The 16,445-nt window shown below is 42.0% G+C and overlaps 1 protein-coding gene across 1 annotated transcript; it reads right to left on the bottom strand.

Annotated features, from left to right (window-relative positions):
* Nucleotides 1-371: 371 nt before the first annotated feature.
* Nucleotides 372-7,293, bottom strand: LOC109511335 (eosinophil peroxidase-like). Its single transcript, XM_019862354.1, has 16 exons — nucleotides 7,196-7,293; nucleotides 6,981-7,043; nucleotides 6,805-6,889; nucleotides 5,170-5,345; nucleotides 4,463-4,595; nucleotides 4,208-4,334; nucleotides 3,892-4,098; nucleotides 3,455-3,809; nucleotides 3,206-3,366; nucleotides 2,873-3,131; nucleotides 2,626-2,796; nucleotides 2,300-2,537; nucleotides 2,024-2,223; nucleotides 1,889-1,933; nucleotides 1,520-1,654; nucleotides 372-1,351 (listed from the first exon to the last, which is right to left on the bottom strand). Exons 2-16 carry the CDS (start codon nucleotides 7,039-7,041, stop codon nucleotides 939-941), a joined length of 2,766 nt encoding a protein of 921 aa, XP_019717913.1. The 5' UTR covers nucleotides 7,042-7,043; nucleotides 7,196-7,293; the 3' UTR covers nucleotides 372-938.
* Nucleotides 7,294-16,445: the final 9,152 nt, after the last annotated feature.

The raw sequence follows: 16,445 nt of genomic DNA, 5'->3' as shown, positions 1-16,445 counted from the left end.
AAAGATTTCTAGAAAATACTATTTGCAATTTTCAGCTTTTGGTGGTGGGGCCCAAAGTGATATTTCACAGCTCAAAGGGCCCCGACTCTTTGGTGGCACCCATGGCTGGTAACAAATTCTAATATGCAAATATTGTACTGCATTGGGATGCTGTGTGTGCGCGCGCGCGCGTGTGTGTGTGTGTGTGTGTGTGTGTGTGTGTGTGTGTGTGTGTGTGTGTGTGTGTGTGTGTGCTTTTAAAGTGTATTCAGATAACTTAGATCATATTCATCAATCTTATGAAATATTAGAATCAACCCTTTGAGCAAAATAATGATAATTCCGTTATCTATCTTCAAAGTTTGATATGATTCATCTTGTAGAGACACATGCTGTATTCATATATTTATTGGCATATTCAATTTAATTATGGCAACAAAGCAGAAAAGAATAGCTTTTCGCTTAAGATGATTCAGTTGTGCTCCTGTCAAAAATATCCTGTGACATGTGGGAAGTCATTGTTTCGGAAGAGGGGAAAAGGAAAATATTTTTAAATGATGAATTATTTTCAAAGAAGGAGAACACAATATCACATAGCACAAGTAATATGCAGCTGTAAGATATATAGACATATATGTATACACGCACACACGCACACGCACACACACACACACACACACACACACACACACACACACACACACACACACACACACACCAAACAAGCGCAACATTTGTACACGCCCTGGATGAATGTAGTATCTATCTATCTATCTATCTATCTATCTATCTATCTGGCTAGCTAGCTAGCTAGCTATCCGTGAAATTAAACCAAACTTTAAAAAAAGGGGGTCAATGCAGATGCAACAGTATTTTTGCGTTTGTATTGAACAGGACCAAACGTTAGCACATGAGCGTTTCCATTTGTAACTATTCTTCAAGATGTTTTGTACTAGTGATTAGTCCTCAGAAAAGAGCAAATGCCCACTGAAGTAGCTGTCTCTTGTCAGACCATTGCCACCAAAGTTAGCTACAAGCCATACTTTGTCTCCCTTTTTCAGCTTAATGTATGTGCTTCCACTGGCTGAGATGTAACCTTCCTGCTTGGTGGTGAATGAGTGCAAAATTACTTCTCCATTACGCATCAGATCCACACTCGCCGCATGCTCAAAGATGGTGCAGGAGAACTGAAATTCATACACTCCTGGATACATGCAAGTAAATATGCCTGTGTTGATGTCATAGCTGTTCTGCCCATTATAGATGACCTCTTGGAAGGGGATAGGAATACCGGGTCTGGGGAAATTATTGCTCAGCCGTACAGAGAAAGCCATTTTCTCAGCGCTAAAGGACCCTGGGGCTCCTGGAGGTCCTGGAAAAGGAAAAACATAGACAGATAGATAGGCACCTGGAGTTCCTGGAAAAGGAAAAACATAGATAGGTAACAACCTTAAAACTGCTGGGTAATTTTTAACCCGCCAGTTTTAAGGGTATACAGGCACCTGTGTGTCCTGAAAAGAAAAGCCATCAATATGTTTACCTGGGGGTCCAGGGAGTCCGGGTTGTCCATATCCTGCAGGTCCAGGATGTCCATATCCTGCAGGTCCTTGATGGCCATATCCTCCAGGTGTCATGCCTGACCAGGGTGACCAGGCCGCCCATGCTGACCAGGGAGCTGGAATCAATCAATGGGTGATAGCAGTCAGTCAAAATCCAATTTTTAGTCAAGCATTTCAAGAGAGTTTTGAAATTACTCAATTCCGATTGCAAAGTATTGAATTTGCAAAGGTCAGAGCGACAGGCATTTGCAATGAATTTGCAATTGAAATTGTTATTATTCTTTCATAGATAGATGGATAGATAGATCAGAAGGTCCAATTAACGTGTGTTTTATGTGTGTTTCACACACCTGGAGTGGGCTTGGTGTCTGGTTTGGAGTCAGGAAATCCATACGCTAGAATACATAGGATGATGAAGTCAGTCATTCCAAAACACAAAGACAAACGGCAGTCTTTTTCTCAAGCTTTTTTTCCATGGGACTCACGGGTGTCTTTCCATGGAGTGAGGTCAAACTCCGGGATGTAACGGCAGTCAGTGTAACCATCACCCCGTGGCCGGAACAGGAACGGTTGGTTTGGAATTTCTGTGATACCAGTGTTGTCACAGATAATGCGAGACATTGACGTCGTCAACAGAGATGCTCTCTGGGCCTTTGTGAATACTCCATCATTCTCCCACCAAAATCTGGAAAGAAGATTTTTGTCACCGAGTTTGTACGTGAAAGCAGCTTAACGGCATGTATTTGTTCATATCTCTTTACCTGTCTCCCTCTCTAGCTTTGCGGAATTGAATTCCAATCAGGCAGGCAAACAAGGGTCCAACTCTTCCTCCTTTCACCAGAGGCTCCGTAATTCCTCCGAGCCATGGATCAATGTTATCAGGTGTGCCGTACAAATCCAGAATCTTTATCGCCAATTCCTTATTTTTCAGCACTTCAGCCAGCTCCTCCAGATTTCTTGGTTGTGACAGACCGCAGAACTTGCGCCATTGGTTATATCCTGAGAAGACAGGTATAAACCTAATAAAAATCCACTCTTGTGATAACGAACGGGTTGTGTATGCTGGAAGTCAGCAAGAAACAGATACCAGGGAGTCCGTGGTCACGTCCACGCTGCATATTGAGAGAGGCCAGATCCAGTGCCATCTCAAAAGAGAATCTAAACAGCAAATCTCTCAGCTGATCAGTAATGATGGCATCCTGAACGTTCAACTTGGCCTGCCGACCCACAAGGCCCCTCAAGATTGGGTCTATACCACCTGAAACCATTTTTACATGTCCTGTAATCATATGCAAGGGCATGGAGTAGAAGGCAGCTGCAGACAGGGACTATACCTTCAAAGACAATCCTCCATGGTGTGTTCAAGGCTGTGTGCAGCAATGGTGAGGGGTACAATGGGTGATCCTCATAAGACGCATCGAGACGGAAAACAAATGGCTGAATCATCGAGTGGCCATATCGATAGGCAGCTGTTGCATATACGTTGGAAATTGTGGCGTCGATGAATTTATCATAGCCAGGGTAGGTGGAGAGCTGCTTGGCTAAAACTTCAGGACCAACAATATAGCCGATGTAGTCTCTGAATGTAATAATCTAAGAGACCACAAAGAATGTAAACAGGACAATTCATCAAACAAGATTATCGTTCATGAGAGGCCAGCTCTAACCTGGAGATAGGCTCCCAAAATCTTGCGGGCTTCCTGGTACAGTCTCTCTCCATTCCAGTCAGGATTTAATTTCGCCAGGGCTCGAGCCAGACGGTTGTGCTCACGTAAAAAGAGTGTGTGCAGCGAAGTCAAAATAATGTTCTCGTTGGAACGTTCATCACCTTCAAAGTTGACATCAAGTAAAATAGTTGGAATACAGAATCTCCGAAGTAGAAGATAGCAAATGAGCTCGTTCAGCCTGTCACTCACCTGCCAAAAAGCAAAGCACTTCCTTGGCATTTTTGTCATTGGTGATGCGAGCTCGGGTTGCACACACATTGGCCATCATCTTGGTAAAGGGTAGCAGTTCTCTGCCTTTGTCACTAAACTCTTCATTAACCCTCAACAAGCCCAGATCTGTGGTGAGGTCACGAAGCTCCAGAGCTTTTTCGTCATCTGAGCCGTACACCTGACTTGCGTCAATGTAGGACGTGAGGGAATTCAGCTGTTGCCGCACAGTGGCACCGCCAAAGATGGCCCCTGTGGGGCCGGATCCACATGTTGCCGTTGATCGGAAAAAAGGGATGCACTCCTGCTTGCCAAAGCGCGGGCCATCCTTGGGAATCTGCACCGAGGGCGAGATGTGGTGAGTGTGTTTGTGTTTGCGGGTGTGCCGCGTGAGCCAGACAGTATGGAAGATTACTGACCAAAATAGGGAAGCAAGGCTCGGTGCGCTCACAGCTCTCGTCGCAATCCAGACCGTTGCTGAATGAACGGATTACCGGGGAATGTGGCGCTAAGGTCTGGTCGTGGTCTGTCCATTGTCCAAAGGAGGGCAACAGATGAGTAAAGACTGAGTCGCTCACTACATCGCTGTTGGGTGTGGTCAGGATACGATTGGACACTTCTCTTACCTTAAATGATAAAGACATCATTTAATCAAAGATAGCAATTTCAACTCTATATGCTCATTTGCATAGCCTCAGTTGGATTTTACATAGAAGCAGAATAGGATGATCGTACCAAAGGAAGAAGGAAGCCATTGATTTTAATCGGGTCCCATCCTCGGGGCACCGAGATTCCGTCCTGGTACTCAGCAGGTAGCCAGCGTACGAATGGTATGTTAGAGGCTCCCCATCGAGGATTGTGCCTGCAGGCAAGTGGAATTAATCAGGGCCTCATCATGGGTGGTGCTCAATTTCGGGTGTAAAAGCTAAGAAATTCAATCAAACTGGGAAAGGGCCAAAAGCAAGGAAGCAAGAACGACCGTTGTCTTACTCGTTGTTACAGACGCCACTTATGGTACGAAAGACGTTCAGATTGGGAGTTGTCTTGCAAGAGGGCACGCGCTGTCGAGGTGAGCAGCCTGTCAGTTCTGCAATGAACTCCAGATCTTCCTCAGACAGCAAATCTAGTGACAAAATCATATCAAAATCAGTTATTGATGATCTACACACACAAACAAGTCTTCCTTCTGCCCCTCATTGTGAAACCTGCACGAATGTGTCACGTGTGGCGAACTTTCTAAAGTATATACAGTCAAACTTCGGTTTTCGAACGTCTCGGTTCTCGACCAATTCGGTTTTCGACCAAAAATTTCGAGTTTTTTATGCCTCGGATGATGAACAAATTTCAGTTCTCGAACAAACTGAGCGCAGTTGAATGCACCATTTGACTCCTCTCGCCTTCCTTACACGAGGAAGTGACGCTTCCTCGGGTAGACGAGGAAGTGACGCTTCCTCGTGATGCTTTCCATTGTGAGCAGACGTGTTCAGTAAACATTTTTATTTTAAAAAGAGCGTGGTTTCGGTTTTCGAACAATTTCGGTTTTCGAACAGCCTTCTGGAGCGGATTAAGGACGAAAACCGAGTTTTGACTGAATATAAGTTTCAAGGGTCGGAACGCAAAACCATTGAGGCAAATCCAATCTTGGAAAGTCCCAAACATTGAGTACTGACTAATATTGAGATACTATTTTCACACACCTGTGGCATTGATGGAACGTCTTTGACGTCTTTCTGCCGACCTTTTGATGATATTCAGTGTGGCGTCCATGTAATCAGCAGATCGGGCCACCTCGCGAGTGATTCCCATAGGTTGCTTGAAAAAGCGCAACACATCCTGAGGTCTGCCTGCATTGCGTCTGACACGATCAAGGCATCTGGAGCACCAAGAGGTCACATTCACGAACAGCAAGTCTCTTGTTCACAACACAATTGCAGTAATTCTCATTCGGTACATCTGCACAATGTAGGAGCCTGTTTTCGTAAACAGCGCACATGCGCTTGGTGGAAAAACTGGTGTATATTCATCTTCGTGCAAGGGCAAGTCTAGTTTACCCTGTTTGAGAATTTGGGAGACCGCATTGCGCCTTGCTGGGCGTTCCGGCCAAGCGAAGACACTTTCTATTACACGCCCACAGGGCACCTGACAATTTTGCGACAGGAGGTAGGCTTTGGACCAACTCAAAGCAAGTGTACGGTAAGTTGTGGCGCAGGTGGTGTAATGCGATTTGGGTGGATTTGATCAAGGCGCAGGCAGACAGATTCTGAGATCTGCGGACATTTGTGTTGGATGTCATCGCATTTCATTCATAAATATGACAACAGTGTGCGTCAATCCCGCTGAATCAACGAATAAATCAACCAATTGAACTGACGTGTCTTTTTTGTTATTATCTTAAAAAATGTGATTGACACCCCGCCCCCACCCGATCCCTGACTACGAGATAAAACTCTTGTCACACAAGGACACATGATAGCATTTCCTGTTAAATGGACTTTGCGTGTGCCGATCCCCTGCATGGACTTCAGAGTCCTTTCGCCATGTAGACTGTGCACCTCTCCTGTGCTGAATTTAAAGGAAATGACGGGAGCCACATCCACTAGATGGCATACAAGTCGGCTGTGTTCCCTCTACCTTCCAATTCCGCGCTCTTCCACAAGATGGCAGAATTCCAGTAACCAGTGCATCCATATTGCCATTTATGCAACGGAATAATAGCTCGTGGTTGAACTAAACATACTCAGATTTCACACTGAGTAAGTAAATTTGTGGGTAAATTAAGACATGGTCGTTTATTTCAGTATAGTCTACATTTGTGATATTCTTTTTAATGACGTGCCGTAAGATTTTTCTAATGCAAAATTTCTGCCTAGGCTCATTAAGTTTGGGAGAAATTTCCCTCCACTGCTTGTCCTCATTTGGGTTGCCAGTTTTTTTGAAGTCAGGAACGAAGCCACGAACCAAAACAGTTGTAGAGGGCCAAGCTAACACGGTTACTACCTAAACCGAGTCCATATTAATTTCATGTATTTACTTAAAGCAACAAATTGTCTGAGATGGTTTGAGCCTAGGTTTGCCCCGAGAACAACTGTGAAGCAGATGAACTAGGCCGCAAGATGCCAAAGAGTTGTTTTTACTTAAAGAAATGTTTTGTTCTGTCCCCCTGTTGCCAAACATTATAACAAAAAATAAACTATACACTACCATAAATTAACCTAAGTTTGCAGCTCTATTGAGTCCTAATATTTGTTTTCACATCAAAATAATGGCTGGTTAGTGTTCAACATTTCCCGGCTGCAGTGCAAAAAGTCTATTCATCAAATCTATGAACTCACTCTTGTCTTGAATATTCATATGCCGAGTCCACCTTAGTGATGGCGGCGTTCACAGCCTGTTCAAGGCTCGCCCTGCTCAGAAATTCTGAAAGCAAATACAGAAATATAATCAAAACTAATCTGTTGAAAATATGAAATCATATACGATTAAATGTGTGTGAGCAAGCTGTACTTACGGGCATTCACTTGCCACTGCGTGCAAAGCGCTGCAAGCAGCAGGCACGCACGCCGAAACATCTCTGGTGAGGAGAAAAGGGAAAAATAAAACACCACGTCAAACTCTTAGAATTAAAGCTAATATGATTAAATAACAATGCCAAATAAAAACGAATAAAACGTTTCTTTTTTGTTTGTTTGTTTGTTTGTTTAAGGTTTAGGTATTGTAAGTGACCTGTAAGGAAGTAGCTCCAAGATGTTTAAATCAGCAGCAGCAGTCAGTGTACAGTAAGGGAGTTGCCAAGCTCGGAGCTTTTATAAAGGCGCGTCACTGGAAACACTTTTCGTCACCAAGAATTTGGAGCATTTTGTTTTCCTTGTTTTTCTTTTGTTTTGTTTTTTTCTTTTCTTTGTTCCGCCTTGGGCTCCCGGTTTAACCACTTCAACGAGGACTGAGATAATTATGTAAAGTATACACACTATCAGTCCGCTCGCTCATTCGTTATTGTAATTAGACAATGCGCGGGGCCGCTAGCGTTTTCATTTGCTTATTTTCATGCAATTCAGAATATATTTTTTTTTGGGGGGGGGGGTCGTGGTTATGATGTTTGGCGGCACGGCGTCGACTGGTTTGCAGGTACACACTTCCAGCACGCCGGCGACCCTCGTGATGATAAAGCGGTTCAGATCATGCATTGAGGAATGGCCATGATCTTTAATTTAAATGCCTGCGCACTATTTGCATAGTCTGAAACGTCTTGATTCTGTGACATCGAGTCGGTAGGTACTTTTATGCCTACACGTAACGATTGTTACACAAAATATGCATGGACAATGGAGACAAAAAAACGTTGACAGGTGATGTCAAACAACTTCCTGGAGAAGCGTTCGTGACAAGACGCAATGCTTGATTACCTACCATTTCTTCCACAGTTTTGCACGCCCACACGGAAAAAAAAAAGATCCTTTGGATTTACTATACTTAATTCGAACATGTACATCCTTTGCACGTGAATAAAATGTGTTAAACTTGTATCATTTTCACGTGTTTTCCTCAAAAAGAAATAAATGATACATTTCTGTGTAAAACGTTTTAATCACGTGCAACCGATTATCGAGTACTTTTGTTTTTCGGTGCACGCCACACGCATGCGCGCGCTGGCTCACACACGTTTGTAATTTTTATTTCACCAACGTAATTTCCTTTATTTTGATAATTTTCTTGTGAACCATTTGTATTTTACCATTTTATCAATAATTTTAACCATTATTTTAACAATTTCCACGACGCCTGTTTTTCTTTTTGTCCGTTTTGTTGTCAAGTTACAATAAAAGTTGTGACCTGATATTTTTAATCATTTGAAGTTACCCAGAATATTTTTATTTGTAAATATGTTGAATATTCCAGATGTATTTAGACAACGCAAGAGTTTTTATGATTTCTTTCACCACCACAATGGATTTGAAATAAAAAAAATATCTAAATGTGATTGAATTGTATCAATTTGCAGCTTTACTTTATTTTCAACTTTCAGCCTTAAGTGATTTTACAAAATGTGACATTTAACATTTCGGCGAGACACCCATTTCATGGGTACAAAACCTATCACTGATTAAAGTGTGAAGCCTGCATGACCAAATCCTAATTGTGTTGCCTGAAGATACATGCCAGGCCTGCACTGCAACCTTTTTGGTCTTGATCATGCTTTGAAATTCACCTTCAAGTAAGTGAAAGACTTGCTCTATTGTCTTGAAATCAGGCCAGAGCTGGATTAAGCTTTCGCTACTTTGCAGAGAACTACAACCACAACGATGCATTGTTGAATTAATACATCTCAGTCCATCATAAGTGAGCTCTTATATTCGGTCTCATTTAAGTCATCAGGTTCAATTGCATGCCGTCCGGTAGTCGACTGGTTAGCACGTAGGCCTCACAGTGTAGAGGTGCAGGTTTCGATCCCGGCTCTGGCCTTCCTGTGGGGAGTTTGCGTAGGTACTCCGGTTTCCTACCACATTCCAAAAACATGTGTGTCAGGTTAATGCACCACTCTAAATTGGCCCCAAGTGTGATTGTGAGCACAAATGGTTGTTTGTCTCTGTGTGCTCTGCGATTGGCGAGCAACTAGTTCAGGATGTCCTCGCCTACTGCCCTAAGACAGCTGGGATAGGTTCCAGCATGCCCTGCGACCCTTGTGAGGATAAGTGGATCAGAAAATGACTGGATGGAAGGTTCAATGGATTGGTGCAAATATTTCAAGTAATTCTTTGGTGTGGTCAAATGAAAATAAGGGGGATAACAGGCTAAAACTAATGCCTTAATTCGGCTAAAGTTATAATCAGTTACAGAGTACACCTGGCTCTGGTGAGCTTCGTGAATAGAAATGATTGCGCCAATGTAAAGGAAGTGACTCATGTCATATGAAGATAGAGAATTTTCCACGATGTTTACTCCCATGAGGATATTCCCCCCCCCCCCCATAGGTAGAATTCAGTGGCAGTTTATGCATTTCAAACCTGGGCATTCAGTGGACACTTTGTGATTCAATTCACCTCTTAATGTCAGGTTTTACTTGGTGGTAGTTGGTTGGAGGACCCCAAAAGGCTGGGAGGAGCAGGGTGGACTGACCAAGATGTATTTAACAAAAATACACTTGCAGGGTACATTGGAGAAAACTCATACTCAAAAGTCCTGGAAAACCACAGGAAACCAAAAGTAGTAAAAACCTATGCCAGAAAACAAAACGTGACAGACAACAGCAATGATCCAACCAAGACTGACAGAACCCAGGGAACTAAATACAAGCCAAGTGACGAGACCACGAGAAACGCCTGGACAAGACACAAAGGGTTGAGGGAGGGAGACAAAAAGGGTACACGAGGGAACCTAAATCAAATGTAAACTCAACAAAAACATAACAGTACCCCTCCCTCAAGGGACGGATCACAGACGTCCCAAAATGACCCAATGGCTTGACTCGGCAGAAACAGGGCAGGGGTACAACACTTGCGCCGCCGGGAACAGGAACGGGTGGCAGTGGGACCAGGTCTCAGGTCCCTTGGGGTCCAGTCTTGGTTGGATCATTCTGTCAAGGTTTTGCATGTGGTAGGCGGAGGACCCCCCCCAAAAAAAGCAGGGAGTAGCAGGGTGGGCTGAACAAAATGTATTTAACAAAAACGTAAACAGGACTCCACTGGACAAAACTAACTGAAGTACTCAAAGTCTTGAAAAGCACAAGGAACCCAAATAGCAAAAACCTATGACACGGGTACACAGACACCCACAATGATCCAACCAAGATTGACAGAACCCAGGGAACTAAATACAGGCAAAGTAACGAGAAACACCTGGACAAGACACGAAGGTTTGAGGGAGCTGATTGGTTAAACACAAGGGACACGGATGACGAGAACGGGTGGAGGGCACATGAGGGAACAAAACCAAATACAACCGAAACAAAAACATAACACTTAATACCACTGCTATCATGTCACAATCATAGAAGCCATCAATAATATTACAAAAATGTGATTATAACCACACACATATCCGTGCCTCATTATCAGTTCAAAATTAATAGTCTTCTACTAAAAGGACAAACACATTTTGAGAAAATAAGCAAATATATCATTCTGATGAAATATGCTGATTCTAAACACATTAATGTGTGCAGATTCCTACGTACGTGTTTGGCTGGTCAAAGTTGGCTGGAACAAGTTATGCGCAAACCAACCAATCAGAAGAAACAAAAATGAATACATCATCAAGGGCCAGAGCTGTCCCTGGCTAGCCCAGTGAGCACCAATTTGAAATCTGATCGGTTAAAAAAAACAACCCCATTGCTAGGAATTGAAATTTCTTTGCTTATTGGGCTCATTCTGAAGGCCATGGGAAAATTAGAGTGGCATGGCAGCCCGCAGAAGCTGAAATCTGATTACACACAAGGCTCGAAATATCCATCCATCCATTGTCTAATCTTTCATGAGGGTTGCGGGCATGCTAGAGGCTATCCCTAAACCTTTAGCTCGAGATAAGCAGTCGAAATTCTCATTTTGCGCCTCATAAAAACACATTAAATAGCAACACTTAGGATCAAAGATTTTTAAGATTTTACACAATAAATTACATTTGAGTAGCTCTTTTTTCCTTTAATTTCACTTGGATTAAAGCGGAAGTCAAAACCATTTTTCCAATGCTCAGGCTGCTAATGTCACATGACCAAACTCAGAAAACAGCTGAGCCTTGATGACCTGATTGTTACCTGAGCCCTGATCAACTTGTGATGTCTTTTCCAGTCAACAGCCAGTGGGAAAATGGCTGCCCAATGAGATGGACAAAAATTGGTGGATTTAATGACTTGACTCATATTCCACGTTCGCAATATTCATCAGAATGTGTTTAGATTAGTGGGGGCGGATGGAATATATAATCGTAAGGACATTTTTGGGATTGGCATCCCCTTTAAGCCCGTATTTCATTGAGCCGCAAAAGTTTGCACGTATCTGCGCATGTAGGGAATGGTTTTGGGGGTTTTTTTGGGTCAGAGTTCATTGAATGCTGAAAACATTTGCCAGACATTTCCAAACAGTTTTTCATGGTTGCAAACAGTTTTTTTCTTGTCATAAATTTTTTAAATATGTGCAAAATTTCCTTTATGGCAAGAAAACCTGTCTCAGATCATTCAAATTGTTGGCGAACGTCTTTGCAACCTTGAACGAACACTGATGGAAAAAAAACAACATTCGCTACATAAGATCCGGCCTTAAAAGACGTACTACCCATTCAGAAATACAAAAGCGAAATAGAAACCTATGTACGTGTTTGAAATTGCCCCACTGAAAGTGTTTCGAGACATGAAAATATTTGCAATAATGCACAATGTGAATTATAAAGCTATAAACTTGATTGTATAAAAAAAATTAAAAAAAACGAAACAAATTGTTCCTTTGTTAGATTGTCAGATTTTTCTTGGTTAATAAAACACTTGCTTCAGGTCCCTCGGATTAACCGGCAAAAAAATGCTGCTCAACATTACAAAGTTGATCCTCAAATGAAGCTAATAAAACTGCTCCACAAAGAAAAAAAAAAAAAATTCCAACCTTGAGACAAAAGACTCTAACATGCACATATACTTACTGGGAGAAGAAAGTAGACTGTTGAGGTTAAATTAATACATTTTTATGGAACAAATATGAGAATTGAAGTTGTTGATGTAGGCCAACGCTTGTGATAGTATTTAAAACAGCAAAGTAGGACTTCCTGGCCGTAATGGTCTACCGCGGGTGGACCTAAACGGTATTTGGTTCTGTCAAAGTTTTGTTTCATTTCTTTGTTGATTGACTTAGTCGAGCCAGAGAAGGAAGAGATCATATCCTGACTGCTTTTTATAAAGTGTTGTTTGATTTATTTTTACTGTTGGATCTGCCATTTGGCGGAACTATAGCAGGGCTTGACTCCCTCACAGATCAGGTTGTGCGACATGCTTTAGATGTCAGTGAAGAGGAGTCACTCAAGTGCAGCAGGGTTTTTTCTTTTTTTTTTTTTTTAAATGAACCTCAGACTGTGTGTGAACAATACAGGACTAATCTGACTCAAAAATGGAAATAATTCCATCATTTTTATGTATTTAATGATTTACTTGAAACTGGTCATTTTAAGGAACACACATACTATACACGATTAGTGTACTACAGTAAAGACAAACATCATGGAATAGTACAAGCCTTTGAAATAATGTCACCGTGGGTTTTGCTTTGGGCGTGTCTCTGAGAAGACACAGGTGTCTGCATGTGCATACCTTTTTAGCTTCAATTTTGGAAATTGTTCACTTCAGATCGCTTTTGTCATTAGGCGCCATGTTGTAAATTTCAACAGTCCGAAGCGTTGACGTGAGGCCCCTAAATGTACATGAATAAAAGAAATACATTGTACAGTACATGATCTTGTGACCCGGATTCAGCAACCGAAATCCAGCTGCTGACCGCCCTCCCGTTCACAAGGCGCTGGAGTCCTATCCTTTGATTGCCCAAAGGTTGTTGGACCCATGTACATTTTTGGGGTTCAGTTGGTGGCCTTACGTGACATAAGTGAATGTCAAACTCCAGAGTGGTAAAATGTTACATCTCTATTGCTTGAAGCAGATCATGTCTCCTAACGTCGAGTCTCACGACTGAGTTTCTGTTATTGTGTTAACCATCGACCAGGAAATGGAAGTGATTTGAGCTTGAGGGCAATGCTCATTCTTTTTGTCTCTCAGCTTCTTACCCTGCGGCACCTGTTGCGGTAAAGAATTGCTCGACAACATACTGAAGTCTCATTTTGAACTTTCCAAACCACACAATTCGACACTGAAGCAACACACCCTTATAACAATAAGACCTTATTACTGCTTACAGGATTGAAAAAAAAAACATACAGTATAATGGACAAAAATCATTATCATATAACATGGATCCATCCATTTTCAACACCGCTAATCCTGAACAGGGTCGAGGGGAGCTGTTGGAGCCGATCCCAGCTTACTTTAGGCGGAAGGCAGACTACTTCCTGAAATGGTTGACAGTAGTCGGTCGCAGGGTATTACAAAAAATAATAGAATAGATGATAGAAAAACAAGATATTTGCACAAAGTCTAGAGCAGTTAAAACCGCACATTGTGCAACGCGAGGTACACCACTCACAAAATGTTCGGGAGTGAGGCTGACATTTTGGGATCAATCTATGCACTCAAACTGTTACGTCACCTTCTCGAAACGTTAAAACCAATGGGTCAACATATCAGTGTGTATATAGAATAGTTTAAAAATAAATTCAAATTGAACCAAGAGCTGTATTGGTCCATTTATGGCTCAAACTGATTTTTAAAAATGTTTTACTCTTCAGCTCCTTGTTAGTAACCAGCAACATGTGCATAAATAAACAAATATATATATATATATATATATATGTAAAAGTAGGCCACCTTGGATTAATAAAAGTAAAAACAACCACAACAACACCTGTAGTGAATCTTGCTCTTGAACTCTAACCGTGATTCTTGCAGTACTATTTCTAAACACTGCTTGGTACTAAGTTTGTAATTTTGTAACACACAACGCATTGCTTTACACTCAATTTCCAAATGATCAACACACTCCTTGCAAACAATGCACGTTTGTGACTATTATCTACTGTCACAGGAGAAAACTCCATCCATCCATCCATTTTCTGATCCGCTTATCCTCACAAGGGTCACGAGACAATGCTGAAGCCAATCCCAGATGTCTTCGGGCAGTAGGCGAGGTACACCCTGAACTGGTTGCCAGCCAATCGCAGGGCACACAGACGAACAACTATCAAAGCTCACACTCACACCTAAGGACAATTTAGAGTGTCCCATTAACCTGCCACGCATGTGTTTGGAATGTGGGAGGAAACCGGAGTTCATGGAGAAAAGCCACGCAGGCCCGGGGAGAACTTGAAAACTCCACACAGAAAGGCCGGTGCTGGAATCGAACCCGGTACCTCTGCACTGTGAGGTTGACGCGCTAACCACTGGACCATCAGGCCGCCAGAAGTTACCATAAAGTAACAAAATATGACAGAATACATAATATAAAACATGGAGAGTCAATCAATCATAAGAACTATTCTTGCATATGCCTTGTTGTGTGAAGCAGTTGTCCTTTCACAAGTGGATCAGAAACGCCATGCTCAAAACGTGCATGACGTCCCACAAGTTGGCTACAAGCTAAATTTGAAAGTAAACAAGAAGCAGTCGCTTCCATTGACGATAAAAGAAATTGGTTCATATCTCCTGTCAATTTTAGATTGGCTTCAATTCCAAGTGGCGACTCTCAGTTCCAAATACGCATCTGCGCTCCACACATCTGCGCTCTACTCATCCTTGGCTCCACCAGCCGTCTATCCAGCCGCACTAACGCAGACTGTCCCGGAGCAGTACCTGGAGAAAACCCACGCAGGCACGGGGACAACATGCAAACTACACACAGGAAGGCCGGAGCCGGGATCGAACCCACGCCCTCTGCACTGTGAGGTCGATGCGCTCACCGGGCCGCCCAGAAGAAAACTCTTTTCGGTAATTAGTATTGTTTGCTATCAGCCTGAGAAGTACAAATAAGCCACAAGTAAGCTGTTGGTGGGGTGTACAATGGAGTGAGCAGGAAGAAGGAAGGAAAGGCATGGAGGTGAAGAAATAGGAGCAAGAGGAAGAAAAGGACACAAAGGTGAAGGAGGAAGAAGAGTAAGAAAGAAAATTACTGATGGCAACGCGTTGTAGACTGAAAATAACTGGGGGGGTTTTGACGTGGAAAAACACTGTCATGTTTGTTTTGATGTTATAAATATAGTAGACACACTGAATAAAAATACTGAAAGGGGAAGTGAACCCCAAAAATGTCTTTGCAATAATATGTTCTATTGCAGCCAGGCCCCACTAGACTAAACATGGCAATCTGATCAATATTGCACTTGTGGAATCTGAGTTAAGCATGTAAAATCCACCCATTTTTTTTGTCCATCTCAGGAAACGACCATTTTGCCTGTTGCTGTCGACTGAAAATGACATCACAAAGGTCACGAGCAATCATGGCTCAGCTTTAGAAAACAGGTGTAGTTGGGACACATCCTTCGGACCCTCTTCTTAAAAAAGGGGACCACCAACCTGGTCTGCCACTCCTAAGGCACTATCCCCGATGTCCACGCAATGTTGTAGAGACGTGTCAACCAGGACACCCCCACAACATCCGGCGCCTTTGGGAACTTTGGCTGTGCTTTTATAGCCAACTCGGTTATTTCAATCCCACAGATACTGTAGGAGAGCCACACACCAAAAAGAAAAACAATTTATACAAATCGTTTCTAAAATTCAGAACCAAAGAAGCTGAAACAAAATATAAGACCTATAAAAACAAATTAGTAAATATTATAAGAACTAGTAAGAGAGACCATTTTCATGCATTATTAGAGCAAAATAAAAGCAACACTCAAGAAATATGGAAAATATTAAATCATGTAATTAGAAAGAGCTCTAAAAAAGTAGATTATCTGGAGTACTTTATGAAAGATAAAAATACCATTATTGAGGAAACTGCAGAAATAGCAAAGAAGTATTTTGTTAATATCGGCAGTAACTTAGCAAAACAAATTCCTGATCCAATAAATTCTTTCGAAATAGATAAATACATAGAAAAAAACTCTTCCACAATGTTTCTTACTGCTGTGAATCATAATGAAATATTAAATATTGTAAAAACATTTAAAAGTAAAAAGTCAACTGATTGCTTTAATATTGATATGACAATAGTAGAACAGATTATAGAACGTGTAGTGCGACCTTTCACATACCTATGCAACCTGTCATTCAAAGATGGTATCTTTCCATCAAAAATGAAAATTGCTAAAGTCATTCCAATTTATAAAAGTGGAGAAAGACATGTGTTCACGAATTGCAGACCAATTACCACAATTCTCAAAAATATTAGAAAAA

This window comes from Hippocampus comes, unplaced genomic scaffold, assembly GCF_001891065.2.
Source record: "Hippocampus comes isolate QL1 unplaced genomic scaffold, H_comes_QL1_v1.1 scaffold147, whole genome shotgun sequence".
NCBI classification, from domain to species: Eukaryota; Metazoa; Chordata; class Actinopteri; order Syngnathiformes; family Syngnathidae; genus Hippocampus; species Hippocampus comes.
Note: the sequence above shows the minus strand (reverse complement) of the source record. Positions and strands in the feature narration are given on the sequence as shown.

Coding starts and splice junctions, on each gene's coding strand:
- LOC109511335 (XM_019862354.1), bottom strand. CDS start 7,041: ATGTTTCGGCGTGCGTGCCTGCTGCTTGCAGCGCTTTGCACGCAGTGG. Junction 4,596..5,169: donor ACGTTCCATCAATGCCACAG/GTGTGTGAAAAT, acceptor TTTTGTCACTAG/ATTTGCTGTCTGAGGAAGAT. Junction 2,538..2,625: donor ACGTGACCACGGACTCCCTG/GTATCTGTTTCT, acceptor CTGTCTTCTCAG/GATATAACCAATGGCGCAAG.